This window comes from Mercenaria mercenaria, chromosome 4 (assembly GCF_021730395.1).
Source record: "Mercenaria mercenaria strain notata chromosome 4, MADL_Memer_1, whole genome shotgun sequence".
Classification (NCBI taxonomy): domain Eukaryota; kingdom Metazoa; phylum Mollusca; class Bivalvia; order Venerida; family Veneridae; genus Mercenaria; species Mercenaria mercenaria.
The window spans coordinates 11,172,796-11,190,500 of record NC_069364.1 but is presented as its reverse complement, the minus strand read 5'-3'; the positions used below and the strand labels follow the sequence as shown (position 1 = coordinate 11,190,500).

Sequence of the window (17,705 nt, the reverse complement as noted above, 5' to 3'; positions counted from 1 at the left end):
GGTAAAAAAAGAAACAATAACTACGTGTGTCTGTATTATGCATGGAATCGTACCATATATATTGCATAAGTCACCAGGTCAAATAAAAAGAAAAGCTTGTTAACACCCTGGATGCCAAATTTTTGATCCTATCTTTATAAAACTTGGTCAGAATGTTGAAATTGATGTTTCCTATTTTAATTTTAAAAATGGATGATATGGGGACAAAAACTAGGTCACCCGGTCAAATTAAAAAAAGAAAAGCTTGTTTACACTCTAGAGGTGAAACAGAGTCAGAATGTTCCTTTTGATGATTCTAAGGCCAAGTTTGGAACTAGGTCATGTGGAGTTAATTATAAAAAAAATACGTCTTCCGCGTAAATCAAAGGAAATGCTTGTTAACGCTCTAGAGGCCACATTTATGACCGTATCTTTACAAAATGTAGAAAGAATGTTTATATTGACGATTCCAAGGTCAAGTTTAACAGGTGTGCGATATAGAGTCATCATGACCCTCTTGTTCATTTAAAGATGATCTTGCTTAAAACCTTCTTCATATTTAGCTTTCATATCACTTCAATCTTCGGATGTCTGTTAGTTTTACAGCTTTACAACACATCTTCAGTAGTGGTTTTTACAAATTACCAATTGAGTCAAATTGGTAGTTTATTCGCTTAAGGCATTTATAAAACAATGATTTTAGTTTGTAGGTTCTGGCTATGTTTACTAAGGTCAATGCTTCCAGTGCGTCTACTCTATGATTTCTCGTTGTTAAAACTGAAAATGTTAGCCTGTATAATGTAACAAGTTTACGTAATAGGCCATTCCTATTCTTACAGTGTTGATTGCAGTGTAACGGATACCTTCGGTTCATGTTTTTTTCCTGCCGGATTGACCTCAGCAATATGCCGTGACCTAGCTTATACCTTTTAAATATATGAATTTTCTTTGAATATTTTGGTCACACTTTTCTGTTGAAAATAGATTTTCTTCAAAACAATTCATTTCTTTCTTGAATATTTATATTTTAATAGTTCAACCGGTTACTATTTTAGAATACACAGATGGATATTAAAATTGTTGACCAATTAAAAGTTGACATTGCTGTTACACTTTTGCCTATAGTGGCTGATTTCTGCCATTTCGCGTGTTCGCCCCGCAACCCCGCCGAGTGAAAACACAAGAATTAACAAGTTAAAATTGCGGGGTCGCGGGGCGATAACTCACTATTTAGCGGGGTCGCGGAGCGAAAACACGATAATAATCAGGGTCGCGGGTGAGTAATTGGAATGTCAGGGGCGCGTTGCAACGCTAATTATCGTGTTTTTCCCAACGCCCCTGACATACCAGTTACTAAATCTTGCCCCGCGACTTGCTAACTATCTTGTTCTCGATCCGCGCCCCGCTAAATAGTGAGTTTTCGCCCTGCGCCCCCGTCATCTTAACTCGTTAATTCTCGCGTTTTCGCTTGGCGGAACGAAAACGCGAAATGACAGAAATTAACCACCATATTGTCCTCTTGTGTCAGATTGATCAGGTAAACAAGTTGCCCACTATAAATAAACAAAGAAATAATGGATACTGTATAGCTTTTATTTTTCAAACATCTACAACACGAACAATTCTACGCTGTTTGCATGTTAACAGCAGCATTTGACACATTGCATTTTGGACACTCTCCATTCACAACACACTTGCCACAAACAATGATATCACAACACAGTGATACACAAAGGATGCTATTCATGGAATCTTCACTTCCGCACTTAAAGCATGTGTGAGGTCCTACACAATTACCTGCAATAAAAGGTGTAATGTTGTCAAACGTACAGCAAAACTTATTTATAACCAGATATATTTCAGTTACTCTGTAAGGATAGCCAAGGCACATTGTCTAGGTCGCTAACATTTAATCATACTGTGAGACCTTGTTTATTCTATTTAACCCTTAGCCTGTTAAATTTCTAAAATGGACTGGTCCATCATTCAGTCCGGGCATTATCTTCAATTATCTAAAGGGGGTGTTCACTGGAATTTACTGACTGAGTAGCGACGGACGTGCAGGCTGATCTTGGTCTGCACTGGTCGCATAGGCAGAACCATTTGCCGACAGTAGGCTAAAGGTTAATAAACAAATATTATTTTTGTATCATTAAGACCATAACTCTAAAACGGCCACTTTATTTTAAGAATTACCCTTTGAAATAAATCTTTGTAAGAAACTCCCAGGCATTCGTAGGCTTTCCTGTCGAAGTTTCTAAAACAGTAATAGAAACATTTACTTAACTTTAGACAAATACAGAAATGTATAGATAATACAAACTTGTATCGAAGATGCATTCAGCGTTATGCTGTTTTACAGGAAATCAATGTGCTGACCCTGGAGCAGAATTCCCTGCTACTTGGGAAATTCTAGTAATTTAAAGCAAAATTTACTTATTTCATATGAATAAATCTTAATTTTGGTCTATTTACGTTAAATGACATTTCCGTAAATATTCAAACGTCTAGACAATACGTTACATTTATTTTTGCTAGATTAAGAGTGACATATCAAAAAGATACTAACCTTTTCCCTACGTCTCTGTTGACAACAAGCGCATCGTTGTCGGCGTTTCTCTCCTACAAAGGAACACATGAGATACATGGTTTATTTTTATTTGTATGAAAAAAAACTTAAAGCCGTAACAGAAAAACACATTTCACGGATTGTCTTTTGTGTGTTTTTATCGTTACATGAATTTTTACACGTTCCTTATTTCCATGAGGAATGTTGTACAGCTGTCTTCTTTGAATGTGCCTTTTTGACTTTTGTATTTCTTTTTTCATTTTAATATTTGTTTGTAGCTCACTTACGTGAATTATTTAGAAAATAATGTTTAAAGTAGAGGCTCTTCAAAATGAAGTACTTTAATTTTTAGATAATATATAAGCAAGGTACAGTTAACTGAAAATAGTCTATAGTCGCCTGATTATTACAGAGAAATGTCTGATTATTACAATACACTATCAGAAATGTCGTAGATTTGTACCTCTGTGTCTTAGAGACCGCTTTTGTTTCGCATCATCTGGCCCACTGAGTTTAAGTGACTTCAGCATGTGTTCAAAATGAAAAAGTTCTACTCCTGCAATTAAATTGAAATAACAATGGCAATATTTTTACATGTACATGTAGCTGCTGTAACGGCAAGAACAAATAAATTCATTTTTAATGTAAAAACTTGAAAAATGACATTTGTCATATCAGATCACATTATGTTTCATATAATTTTATATCACTACAGAATGGATAGTTTCTCAGGAAAACAACTTTACATAATTCAGATGTATTACACTTATTTTAAAATATGGGGGCCTCCGTGGCCGAGTGGTTAAAGTCGCTGACTTCAAATCACTTGCCCCTCATCAATGTGGGTTCGAGCCTCACTCGGGGCGTTGAATTCTTCATTTGAGGAAGCCATCAAGCTGGCTTACGGAAGGTCGGTAGTTCTACCCAGGTGTCCACTCGTGTTGAAATAATGCACGGAGGGGCACCTGGGGTCTTCCTCTACTATCAAAGCTGGAAAGTCGCCATATGACCAATAATTGTATCGGCGCGAAGCCTAACAAAGTAAAATTATTTTTAAAATATATTCAAGCATGCCTTGGTTCAAAGAAAGATTATGATGGCTTTCCTACTTACCTTCATTGTCTGGACCAGACTTGCGTTTCCAAGTATCTGTATACACAAAGAAGAATTGTTATTTTCATTTCACAGGCCCTTTAGGATCATGAAATACATTTAATGTCTTTTAGACTTATTAATTTAAAAACTCTCATAACAGCAAACTTAAAGTGCCGAAGGGCCTCCGTTAAATGATGATCCATATTTAAGAATCAATAAAACCGAGACGAGTCCATTATTTTACTTATTTATATAGATTCGTTTTACACTGCAGCAGTTATATGCATCCTGATATTATTTTCTTTTGTCTTTAAAGTATTTACATTGCAATATACATGTTTCATAATGTTACATATATCTAAATATATATAAAGTGTATAAAATACGGCCTGCATTATGTTGAGCTTTACGGAATTCACTGCAAATTTGACGTGTTTTCTGAAAAGGTTAAATAACAAAACCATTAAAATTCAATTATCGATACCCTGATTCCATTAAAGCTACTAGAATAAAAGGAAGCAAACATAAAGATACAGAGCAAAGATATCGTATTAATTTAAAGATATAACTTAAAAAATAAATTAATAAACTTTGTATGTAAGCATCATTACTTTTTCATTTACACTGGCGTGTAAAATTATTCAAAACGTAATAAGAAGTGCTATTATTATAATAAATCAGCAGGCACCATCATGTGACTTGATTTTTATGTAATAGCAACAGCAAATGAAAGAAAAAGTGAATATATACTAGTTGAACAAAGTCATCTCCTTTAATCAAGATAATATGCATGCAATCAGGATTCTGTGAAATATGTAATTGCCATGGGTCACCATGTTGATGCCAATCTTGGAAATCAAAATCGCAGTAGTAACATCTCAAGCATCCAGGGGCTACAAAACAAAGCTTATTTAGATGATAGATGCAGTGTTATCAGTTAAAAAAAAGGACATAGAACACATTAACGACTAAACTGGAGGATAAATTTCCATCAGGAAAAGCCATGTTCCAAGCACGCAGCACCTTCAAAAAGCTATCCTTTAGCAATGTTTATTGATGAATAGATTAACGATTAACATGTACAAAGATACAAAGACAAAAGTATGGACAAAACAAAAAAGCTCACAGTAAACAAAGCAGTAGTTTCAGAACTTATTTGCAACAAATGGATACTTAATTTGACATGGTGGATTACTTTTATTGAAATAATACCGTAATTACCAATGACAGATAAACAAAAGAACAGAATTTATAACGATGTCTTTCAAGTTAACACGAAATGTCTAATAAACTTGTATTTTGTGAAAGTTTCATTTTATAGTAATTACTGACTTTTAGACTTGTTATATTTGTCAACGCCAGCTCGTGTTTCGGGTACATAATTATTAAGCGTCAACTTCCTTTATACTCTTTAGTTGAGAATTTTCCCTGCTTAAATTTTTCAAATGTGTATTTCATTATGTTTCATTTTCGGAAGAGAAGTATCTTTTCATTAAGAAGCGGCGAGAAACTTTAAAAGCTCTAAGTTGAGAAAACAGTGTAGCTTAAGAACATTTGTCAACGGTTATAAATGTGGGTATGGATAACATGTGCAAAACAAAATTATCTATTTAACACGCTACAATAAAATAACTTATAATTCTGTATAAAAACGTGTGTCAGATCTTACATTCCTATGTTCTATTAAATCGCACTTTTAATAAATAATTGTGTTTTATCTCTACAATTGCGTTTTAATGACTTTGTACATATGCAATTATTACTAAAACCTAGCGTGAGTATGCCTTCAGAAATAGATAACTACAGATAAGGGGACAACCCCCTTGTCCTATGTGTGTCAAGGCTATAAAATGTACAACTTAAAATCCCTCATGTTGTATTTCAAAGAGTAGTTCTTGTTACAGTTTCTTTTTGTTGCGGACCCACTTTGCGATGTATTGTTTTATGGATATATGTGGGCTGCTATTTGTATCCGGAAAATTTACCCTTACATTTTATCTATTCTTGAGAAGAATTTGCTTAAAGGTAATTATGAAAACGACATAAGGCACATAATCCAAATAGTTCATATTGGTCCTTTGGAACAAGGTAATGTTAAGCTTTCAAAAATAGTCTATTGATGAAAAGAGTAAATAAGTAATGATAAAAATGCTTACATTTCGTATGATATATATAAATAAATATACGATATTGTTAATAACTGTGTATATAACTTTGCCTACAAATCGGCATTATATCGCTTGTTCTCGTTAGAGGAGATTACTGTGAAGTGTTAAGTAAACCAACTAGCTAGAACGTGGCTACTTGCAATCAATGTTTTGTAAATACGGTCTATTGGTCTATTCTATGAATTTTATATGTAGCAGATTTTACTAATGACAAATATATTACTTAACAATTTTAGATTGATTTCAGACCCCTACAAAGGTGTCCGTGACAATGCAATTTAGAGAAAGATGTTAATTTCTTGATACTTTTACTTCATAATTACTATTAATGTACAATGAACATTATTTCGTTCGAATGTGTATTGTACGCGTAAGAGTGCAAACGATATAAAAAAAAAAGAATAAACTATATATGAATAACTAAAATAAGATAATGAATAAGTCCCCACTATTTTATATAAATATTATGGAAAAACAAACCTTGAAGCAGTTGCCAGCAGCAAGAGATCTTAAACAAAAGCAAATACACAAACAATTCGCTATCAAAGACAGCACAGTTTGAAGAACAGTCATATCTCCACGGCTATGATCTGTATGAAAAATAACCCGGCAATTAGTCTCTAAAATTAGGTAAATATTATTCAAAGAAAGTGTTATTGTTCTTTGCTCTTCATTGCTGTTCCTTAAAATATCATCAAAGATATTGGTACACAACCAGAAAACATCAAACGCAGTCAGTCCAAACAAACACAACTTAACATGTAGCAAACATACTGTGGTACAAAATCCAGAAAAAAATAATTTTAAAGAGAATACCCTATTACATGTACAAACAAAGGGGACACCACACACATGATCAACATAAGCACTGCATAGGAAGTGTAACTAAAATACAAACGTGTAGGCACAATTATTTAAGATATTTGTGTAGTTAACTGCATCAAAGGCAACAACCTGAAAAATAATTAAGGGTCATTTTCCGGAGAGAAATTGAATGTGAGATTAATGACTAATTCTTTAAAGATATCCAATGGCCATCTTTCATTAATATATTTTATTTATTGATATTTACTTCAAATGCATATAATCTTCATTAAATATATTTAACTTATCTAAATATATGAATTAATTTTGCATACAGAACTACACTCATAATCATATGTCATGCTGTATCAGTTGATTGTTAAAAAAACAGCCAGCTTGTTTAGTGGTAGTACACATTATATACTGTGCTTATCTATACTTGTAAACTTAAGGTACTTCCGCCATCTTGAACTTACGCGCTGCTTATCTCACAAATGGAATTTTCGGCACTTCCTGCGGTAACTACCGAAATTACTAAACGTAACTTTCTCACACATACGTGATTGTATATTTATAAATTATAAAACAATCGAAATATTTGCTTTATCACGATATATGCAAATATTTTTTAGACAATCTTGAAACATTTGGCCACAGTATTTCCGCATACTGGTCCGGGACAAGTTCGATGTGTATAGTGATTCCTTATTAGATGTTTCATGCGTCGTAAACTAACCAATTTTGATCTATCGACTTTTTATACAATATGAGAATTTATGCAGCATGTTTTTTTTAAAAACACAGTGAGAATAAATCGCAGAAAAAATGTACAGCCAAATATGTTAGGAGGTAGTACAATTTGTATACAATTGTAGATAACTACGAAACATTTTACAAAATGCAATCAATTGAACTTCTCAAGCGAAAACCTGGTGATTAAAATCAGCAATATCTCAAAAGTAACTTTTCTGTATCTTGGTTCTTCGTTAAACAATAATATTTTTGCACACTTTCATAGATTTAAACCGATAATAAATGTGTACTGAATTTCCGACTGACTTTACATTAGTGATTACTGCGGTGTTGACAGCGGAAGCAGCGGTCCAGTACTAAGACTGTCTACGAAACTAAGGATAACGAGTTCTTTATCTGAAAATTACGAATTTTGGGATCAGTGTTCAGTATACACCTGAAAAAAAAAATAGACTTGCTATTTGCCGAGTGCACACTTGTCTTCTATCGACGTTAATATAAAGTAGACTAGTAAATATTCGTACATATGCATAATCTCATAAACATTTCTTTAATGTATGTTCTCTGAAATTAACAAATAACTGGCTCAACTGAGACACCATACTTTGAGGTAAATTCAGTTTATTCACCACGAGGTTCAAAATGCACGGGAGTCTCGTGATAGTACATGCCTTTAATTTCACATGGTTGAAGTGTAAACAAATAGTTAAATTTGCTTCGTTTTACTTCTCACGGAAAAGATCGGACGGTTTTTTATATTGGAATAATTATAGAACATATATGCATTTAAAGTTGAAAGTTGATTGTTTTCTACAGGACGTAAAACTAAACAAGTAAGCACATTTACTTTTTCAGCAATGTTCCTCAGGTGAACTTTGACATTGTTTACGAAGAGAAAACAGTTTTGTGTCATCTTGAAATGCGTTGTTCGGCTGAAACGTATAGTTCCCGGAAAAGTTCTAAAATGGTTTATTTTGGGGATTTTTGTTTTATTTATAAATTCAACACAATGTGCAATATTTCCAGTTTTTGAAAATGGTTGAAATTCAACTTTATTCTAGAAAAAGTTCCGATCTTTCATTAATATTTTGCCAGTGGATGCTTACAAATTTTAAGTGAAACGGCTTTCATGTCCAAGAGAGGTGTGTGTAAAGCGAAAAACTATCATTACACATTGCGTTTATTATTGTAATGTGAAGGATCGGTAACAGATTAAGGAGATCGAACAGTGAAAAACTATACTAAATGGATATCTCTAACCATGAATAAGGAGACATACATATTTCAGTAAGGAAATCTGAGGTAAAAGAACAATCATATATTTTATTCCTTGAAATAAACATGGCGGCGAAATATTTTAGAAAAACTGAGCACGTGTTTTGCGCATTAGAATGTTTAACGACATTTTCTTGAAAAAGTAACGCTCGTGTGCACTATTTTGGCATTTCTTTGATTTGAAAATAAATATCTTATAGCAATTTAGGTTGCATACGATACTAAAATTTTGCACCAAAAATGTTCACTCATTTTCTTCCAAAGCACTGTGGAGATAGAGTTCAGCGTAGCTTTCATGCTCGCAAGTTTACCTACAGATATATCTTTTCAACTTTTATCATATATATTTTATGTCCTTGCATTTCGAAAGCTGTTCCGAGGATTCTGATTTTTCACATAAATTTCTAATTTCAATTTGCGGAAGTACCTTAATGCATAGTACTGTTAATACACATAAACTTGTTATTTTATGTTTACAAAACTGTATGAAGTAATTGTCCATGGTTTTTAAATATGAAATTTGGGTCCAATATACAATTATATAGAATTGTTTCCTTATGCTTTCCATTTCCTAGCATTCTTATATGTCAGTCTTAGAAATCTGACTGTCATAATATATTTAAGCATATATGGTTGTTATATTTTCAGGTGATTTTGGATCATGGAGTTCATTCGATACCTGTATTATCGAGTTCCGAGAAACCCGTGCTAGGGGTGCGTAAGGGATGTTACACTTTACATTACTTCTCATGAACAGTCTCAGTCGAACCGAGTCTGTTATTATTTCGCTTGATTGCAGTCTATGTGCCCAAAGGATCTTCTTACAATTTTTATTATTGGTATGTTTGTTGTCTTTATCATATTTTCAAAAAAAAGAATATTTTTAGATAGCCAAAATAAGATGTTTTTAAAGACTGATCAGTGAAACTAAGCTGGTATACATTCCCGAAACGTTTCAATGTGTAACATTTGCGTAAATAAACTTCGGCTATTCTCGTAACATCGACTGCAGGAAAAAACGTAAACTGTGTGTTAAACAAATCCTTTCAAAGGGCTAAATTAAAATCAGTCTGGATGTTTTAAAACCATGGAGCGTACGAAAATTACGGACGGACGGACGGACTGGCGGACGGACAGACAGATTGGTAGTGTTGCTGTATTTCTCTCCGTTAAGCGACAGGGGTTAAATTCATGATAGACGTAAAGCAATATCAACTTCAACTAGAACAGTGATATCATAATTAAATGGTAATATACTTACAAAATACACATATTGCAAAATATTTTCATATATTTTCAAGTCAACAACGTACCGGTAAAATAAAGTCCTGCATCTGCCATTTCGTCGAGTTTCAAGCTCCTGCGATAAATCTCCGGAATCCTGTTTAAAGTTTCTCTCCTTGAAGTGAATTCGGTCAAGTGTATTCGGATAGGCATGGCAAACTTGACTCCGCTATACGTCATATATGTCTTTACGGGATTATATTCTGTGGCTTCATCCGACTGTTGTTTTAAATCAATGATTTTTCTCACTCCATACGCATACAGATCTTTAAAACAAACACAAACAAAATATTACATTTTTTGTCTTTCCACATAATGGCATTGACGAAAAAGTCATTACTGAAGAACTTAATATCCTCTTAGATTGTTCAAATTCAAGTAACTTAGCATAAAGAGAGGCATTCAAAAAGTAAAATAATTACACTTCTCTTTGTTTTCACTGTCAACCACGAGTAACTAAATTGTTGGAACTATAAAGACTTTTATTTCCTTACTTTTCAATATCCCTGTCTGAAAAAGCTTCGAGAAACAATCTGCCGCACTCTGTAATAAAAAATAGAAGCAAAATAGCTTTTTCAAATGTTATCTTAACATAAGCACAAAGCGTGTTTAGAGCCCACTTAAGTTTGATTCATACACAGGTGCGCTCCAATGATTTTGTACGTATTAAAATTTTGCAAAAAGCTTCGCCTATTTTTAAACACATTTTGATATTGTTAAGAAAACAATGAAGATCTGTTAGAAAAAAAGTTTTAGATGAAGATTTTGAGACATGAATTCGAAGTATATTATTATAATGAAACAAACATTTCTAAAAGCTGCAATAATTATGTTATCGTCTGTAAATTAAACCTTTCTGAAGCAGACACCTGTGTCGGAAGATAAAATTAGTCAGATATATAACAATATAAAAATACTTTATAATACTTTTCATTTACATGTTACCAGAAAATTCATCATTTTAACCATTCTTTTTAAACCATGTTTGAGAATCAGTTACTGAAACAACAAATATCAATATTTATGATGCATTACTTTACAGCACTTTACACCTACTGAAAACATTCCATAAGGCTCTGAATTTTAAGTCTAAAGCAGATGAAACAGCTGTCTAAATAGATGTTATGCATAATTATATGATTAAAAAAAACCCACTTTTTTTTCATTTTATGTATGAACATGTACAGTTAAGAGACATAAAGAGTGGTAATAAAAACAATGGAGTCATTAATACTTTCTACAGTGTTAAGCAATATTCAATTCTTTGACAAATATTATAAAAACCAATTGTCAAAAATAGTATTTAACAAAAAATATAACATTTTAATGTTCAGTATAAAGAAGGTGGCAGCCACATTATACTTAGAGGCATTATGAGCCTTTAATACTGCCAAAATAAACATACAGCAGTCACAAAATATCATAATGTTGTCTTTATGACAATGCAGCCCCCTGTTTTACAGGCTGCTGTAGTAAACTAATCATAGATGCGTGCTTGTCTTCAAAGAAATCAAGGATAGTTTGGTTATGTCATATACGATACCAGCTTGTCAAAGTGAAGTTTTGCGGGATTTCTATCAAAATGCTCTCATGAACTGCTACATTTTCTATTTTGAATTTATACAAGAGATCACAGAGTGATCTTGGCGCCCATCAAAGTGCCATTTTTGAGTGTTCCAAATTTCAAGACTTACTGACTAGCTCAAGGTCAAATTTCATTTCCGTACACAACACTGTGCATGTGGTCCACATTCGAACGCTGTAGCTTGAGAAATGTGAAAGTAGGTCACTAGATCAATTTCAAGCACAAAGTTCTTTTTAAAAAACTATGCATGTGCATCAAGTTTGAAGGCTGTAGCTTGAGAAATTTGAAAGTAGGTCACTAGGTCAATCTTAAGGTCAAAGTTTAATTCGGTACACAAAACTATGCAAGTGGTCCAAATTTGAAGGCTGTAGCTTGAGAAATGTGTAAGTAGGTCATTAGGTCAAAATCAAGGTCAAATTTCATATCGGAACACAAAACTATGCATGAGGTCCAAATTTGAAGCCTGTACCTTCAAAAATGTGAAAGTAGGTCACTAGGTCAATGTCAAGGTCAAATTTTTTTCGATACACAAAACTATGCATGTGGTCAAAATTTGAAGGCTGTAGCTTGAGAAATGTGGAAGTAGGTCACTAGGTCAAAATCAAGGTCAAAGTTCATTTCCGAACATGAAACTATGCATGTGGTCCAAATTTGAAGCCATACCTTCAAATTATGTAAAAGTAGGTCAATGTTAAGGTTAAAGTGTTTTCTGGTGCATAAAACTATGCATGTGGTCCAAATTTGAAGGCTGTATAGCTTGAGAAAATGTGAAAGTAGGTCACTAGGTCAAAATCAAGGTCTAATTTCATTTCGAAATACAAAATTATGCATGTGGTCCAAATTTGAAGACTGTACCTTCAAAAATGTGAAAGTAGGTCACTAGGTTAATGTCAAGGTCAAGTTTTTTTCGGTACACAAAACTATGCATGTGGTCCAAATTTGAAGGCTGTAGCTTGAGAAATGTGAAGGTCAAAATCAAGGTCAAAGTTCATTTCCGAACACGAAACTATGCATGTGGTCCAAATTTGAAGCCTGTAGCTTGAGAAATGTGAAAGGTCAAAATCAATGAAAATTCCATTTTGAAACACGGAACTATGCATATGGTCCAGATTTGACGCTTGTACCTTCAAAAATGTGAAAGTAGGTCACTAGGTCAAAATCAAGGTCAAAGTTTTTTCCGGTGCACAAAACTATGCATGTGGTCCAAATTTGAAGGCTGTAGCTACAGAAATGTGAAAGTAGGTCACTAGGTCAAAATCAAGGTCAACTCCTCATGTCAAGGTTCATCTTGCCACTCAAAAGAATACATGTGGTCCAAATTTGAATGTTGGAATTATTGACAAGAATATTTTAAAAGCTTTTCCCTATATAAGGCTATATCAACCATGTGACCCCCGGGGCGGGGCCATATTTGACCCTAGGGGGATAGTTTGAACAAACTTGGTAGAGAACCACTAGCTGATGCTACATTACAAATATCAAAGCCCTAGGCTTTATAGTTTGGACAAGAAGATTTTCAAAGTTTTTCCCTATATAAGTCTATGTAAACCATATGACCCCCAGGGCGGGGCCATATTTGACCCTAGGGGTATAATTTGAACACTCTTAGTTGAAGACCACTAGATGATGTCACATACAAAATATCAAAGCCCTAGATCCTGTGGTTTTTGACAAGAGGTTTTTCAAAGTTTTTCCCTATATAAGTCTATATAAACCATGTGACCCCCAGGGCGGGGCCATATTTGACCCAAGAGAAATACTTTTAATCATCATGGTAGAGGACCACTAGATGATGCTTCATACCAAATATCAAAGCTCTAGGCTCTGTGGTTTTGGACAAGAAGGTTTTCAAAGTTTTTCCCTATATAAATCTATGTAAATTATAGAAATAAACAAAGGGCCATAACTCGCAATAAATTGTCGAACCAGTCTGATTTTCAGGGGGACACAACTAAAGTACCAATACATCATTCTGACAAAGTTTGGTCAAAATCCCCCCAGTAGTTTCTGAGGAGATGCGATAACGAGAAATTGTTAACGGACGGACGGACGAAATGACGGACGGACGGACCACGGACGCAGAGTGATTTTAATAGCCCACCATCTGATGAATAATAGGTTTTTAGGGAACGGCATGCTAGATACAAAAGAAATATCAGTTAATTACAGACAAGAATTGTGAGACTGTTTCCTTTCTTGTATCATTACGATTTTGTTTATTTCAGAACAGACTATTTGAGATATTTTGCCCCAAATACATTTAGATTCGTGAACACACGCATGTACTCTTTTATTTGAATGAATCTGTATTGCTTAATTCAAAAGAAAGTATACAAATATGACATAATTGCTCATTGAGTGTTTAGAAGTAGTGCCATTCTTTACACTTACATGTCCGTCTATCACCTCTTCCTTTTGTAGGGCACGGAAGATGTAGTCATTACCCTTACATGCCATCAAATGGATACAAAATGGTGCAGCTGTGGCATGTTCCTGCCAGGGATCAGTATCTCGCTTCCAATTTGCGAGTGTACATCTGCAAAACGCACATCTAAGTAGGTCTTGCTCGTCACCTTCAACTGTATTTGTATAATGTGAAGATACAAACGCGCAGAAGTAATAGCGATCTATGTAATAGCAAATACACAATTAATGGAATTCATACGAGCATACCTCCACCACAACAAAATACCATGCCAGTTACTATTAATCGCCCCGCTACACAGACATGCGTACATAGTCCACAACAAATCCAATAAATCTTAATGTTGCTTTTATACACAACCACACTACACACTGGAACATGTTCAACATTTGCATATATTGTCTCGAATCTCTATTACCATTTCTAACGTATCAGCAATGACATTTTTATATATTTAACTGATTGAGAAGCTGTATATTATATTTTTGAAACCTAACAGGATCACCAGTATACACTGCGTTTAAATAGTGTAGATGAGGAGAGATAAGTAAATTCAATAGATACAGTTGGCAATTTAAGATGAGGGATCAACCGAAGTAAATGAAGATCACAGTTTAGATTCTTATAGATACTGAGCGAATTCATGATACTACCACCATATCACGATTCCAGGCCAATTATGGCAAAACGCTAAGCAATACATGCATTGTTTATACTGTACGTAGATGTAAAAGTTCATATTTTCCTCAGATATATATTTGAAAAAGAAATGAGTACGTACACTGATGATAGCAAAATCCAGACCTAGCAACGTTATCAATGTCAAGAAAAAGCCGACACGGCCACATAGTAAGAGATTGTAACCTCTTGATAAACGTTCTGTACTTCGACAAGGCCATCTTCTACTGCTTTACACTGAACCAGGCGATACTTCCTTAGGTGACGAGAGCGATGAAATTCAATATTGTTGTGGCTCTGCTGTTCTAAGTTTTGTTGCTCCATTTTTATTTCCACATCTTTTCAAAATTATTCAAACAATTTTCAGATTTGCTTACCCTAGAGAAATATATGATGCGTTTATAGAACAACAACTTTATATGGGTATAATTCCGCGTTCTATATAAAAACTAGTTTACATTGTCATGAAGGTTAATAAATTCCAAAATGGTCAATGAATAGTTTAATCGCAATACAGGTTTCATTTATAAGAAGCAGTTCTGATGAAAATAAAACAAAAACCGTCTGAAACATGTGGAATTCTGTACAATACCAGATAATTCAACACATATTGTATATCAGTATTGTTAAATGTCACTTTAGAATCAGTAGTATATCTTTGTTTATAGAATAGAAAGGCAAAAAACCTATTTATTCTAAAGGGGCATTTAAGAATTGAAAAGCTTTAATCAAGTCACATGCACAATATTTACATAACATATATTGTATTTTTTCCGGCTAATAAACAGATGAATCTATCCAAAAAAAGGGGGTGGGTGGGGCTTTGCAAATAGAACAAAGAAATACTATACCGAAAAAGTAGGTTCCCTTTATAAGACTCTCAACAATTTAATAAGGATTAATTCTAAAATTTATGTCTCCTTTACCATGTAGATTTTCCTACAGTTTCTTTTTTATCTAATTCGCATATTTATATTGATAATTTGATTCACAATTCACTTATTCATGTATTAACCGATATTGTTACAAACAATCAGCAATACATGTCTAACATCTAGTTTTCAGTTCACAAGCCCTGAATTTTCTGCTTTAACGGTCGCGAAACCTGATGACGAAAATTGCTAAATTTGCTTATTTTCAAATGGCTGCAGAAAATTCCCTGCAAACGATAGTACCAACTGCTACACGGTTTCATACTTCGGTAACACTGTAAAATCCGAAAATAAGCTCAATGACAAAGAAATTTTCGGCTCCACTTTAAGCTAGCTCAACGAAAGCATGTATACGCATCTGCAAGTGACTACGTCATAATTTGAAAATCAATGCTACACAACTAATTTTCACTTAACTGAAACTCAGTTCTAGCTACTGAAACTAGTTCTAATAATTATTATTTTTTCAAAGTGCTCATATGCACTTAAATTTTACTTGTAAAATCGACAGGAGCCAGCTATGCAATCCTATTAATCTGAAAATAGAAATAACTACAAATCTAAAAATAGATTATCATACGTGTAGTAGCGATACACGTTTTAACCCGAATGTTCTCTTTTTGCTTTTTTATAAAATCATACCGCCTATTATATAAAAAAAAACAAAAAAACTACACTACATATGTCGTTTGGGGACAGTTTTACACAATAATATCTCGATGTTTAACCCTCTGAAAAGCTGATAATGATATTCATATTATTAAATTTTAATCAGTTTAAAACATCTTACATATTTAGTCCAGATTTTCGCAGCGTAAAAGTCACGTAGACTCGGAAGATCTATTAAACGTAATCAATAATCTATATTTATAAGCATGGAAAAACAACAAATGTGCCATACCGTAGTTTTTGAAACAAACGGACGAGCACACACATAAACTAAATGTATAGTGTCAACCATATAATGTATACGAAAAATATAACTGGTATGTAGTAAAACGGTTAATTGAAAACATCGACCCAGAGTGGGAATAGATTTCTCTGAAATCACTTTGGTAGTCTGCCAATATTACCAAGCCCATATAATCGAATATGGGATCCCATCTTGGAATCCCAGTAATTTATACAGCTGTTGCTTATACAACTGTTGCTGGACAGTTATAGATGAACACTGTTTCCATTACCATTATCGTAACGTTACATCTGATGGTTCCTCTTTGACTTTGAACAAAAGGGAAATATCAAGCGTAATATATAGCGTATCGTTTTTGGTATTTATATTTTATAGACAGAAGGTCAGCGCTAACACCAGCTCTTAGACTTACATGTTCACCTACCACCACGTTGTTTTGTAGGGCACAAACTGAATCGTGATTCTGGAAAAGTGTTTTGTTCTCAACGCCTCCTTCAAAGCATTATACCCTTACTTTAAGTTTTCCTTTTTTTTTTTGTTTTTGAAAATGTAATCTGTAAGAGAACAGAAAATTTAAATTAATAAAGACAGTAAACTAATTTTCTTGTTTTCCTAACCCCTGATCTAATACTAGTAAAAGATCATCTGAAGCATAAAACGAAACCAGACAAAATAAAGGTTAAGTCTGTTCAGGAGAGAAAACTTGTAACACCCCTCATGTCCCCTAGCACCGGCGTAAGGTAGCGTAGTGTGATTAACTAACATCTTCAAAGGTTTATACGTTTTCTATTGCTATTAGAGAAAGTATATAAGTATACAAATGTAAGCATTTTTGGAAAGATCTCTTGAATCTTACAACAGATAAAACAAGACAGATTATTGTACTTATGACTACAACAATGATACAGTGAAAGTTCACTAAAGGGCATAAAAATATTTAACTCATTAAAAAACTTAAGCCTGCACCCAAACTCTTATTGAACTGTATACAGTATTGATTTGATATATGTATTAACAATAATGGTATAGCGACAGAGAACCATACAAAGCGGTCATAAACTTGAACCAAATCATTTTGTCAAAAATCGGTAAACAGAAAATGTGTACATACCTGATTAGATAAGTTTATCCTCCACCACATACATTATTCCAATTAATTTTATTTGATTTATATATCTTCTGAGAGTAGCCAGAAACAATCACGTCAAATAAATAATGGCAGCCGTCTGTAAACCCTATTTCGCG

The 17,705-nt window shown here is 33.7% G+C and overlaps 1 protein-coding gene across 7 annotated transcripts; it reads right to left on the bottom strand.

Annotated features, from left to right (window-relative positions):
• Window positions 1-1,556: 1,556 nt before the first annotated feature.
• Window positions 1,557-17,705, bottom strand: LOC123550978 (baculoviral IAP repeat-containing protein 7-B-like). 7 transcript variants are annotated; one of them, XM_053540396.1, is made up of 14 exons: window positions 17,572-17,705; window positions 16,338-17,014; window positions 16,044-16,083; window positions 14,719-14,993; window positions 13,904-14,139; window positions 10,422-10,470; window positions 9,957-10,193; window positions 4,394-4,536; window positions 4,030-4,081; window positions 3,662-3,697; window positions 3,012-3,104; window positions 2,549-2,601; window positions 2,176-2,236; window positions 1,557-1,776 (listed from the first exon to the last, which is right to left on the bottom strand). In XM_053540396.1, the coding sequence occupies exons 4-14, from the start codon at window positions 14,834-14,836 to the stop codon at window positions 1,604-1,606; spliced, it is 1,251 nt and encodes a 416-aa protein (XP_053396371.1). In that variant the 5' UTR covers window positions 14,837-14,993; window positions 16,044-16,083; window positions 16,338-17,014; window positions 17,572-17,705; the 3' UTR covers window positions 1,557-1,603. The 7 variants fall into 7 exon arrangements, with proteins under 7 accessions (XP_053396371.1, XP_053396374.1, XP_053396375.1 ...); XM_053540399.1 differs by lacking the exon at window positions 4,394-4,536 and adding an exon at window positions 6,292-6,401 and having other exon boundaries at window positions 16,044-17,014; XM_053540400.1 differs by having other exon boundaries at window positions 13,904-14,091; window positions 16,044-17,014.

Excerpts from the sequence above, each read along its gene's own strand:
- LOC123550978 (XM_053540396.1), bottom strand. The coding sequence starts at position 14,836 with ATGGCCTTGTCGAAGTACAGAACGTTTATCAAGAGGTTACAATCTCTT. Across the intron at positions 10,194-10,421 it reads TCAGACAGGGATATTGAAAA|ATCTGTATGCGTATGGAGTG; the intron begins GTAAGGAAATAA and ends TTTGTTTTAAAG. Across the intron at positions 3,105-3,661 it reads GTCTGGTCCAGACAATGAAG|GAGTAGAACTTTTTCATTTT; the intron begins GTAAGTAGGAAA and ends ATTTAATTGCAG.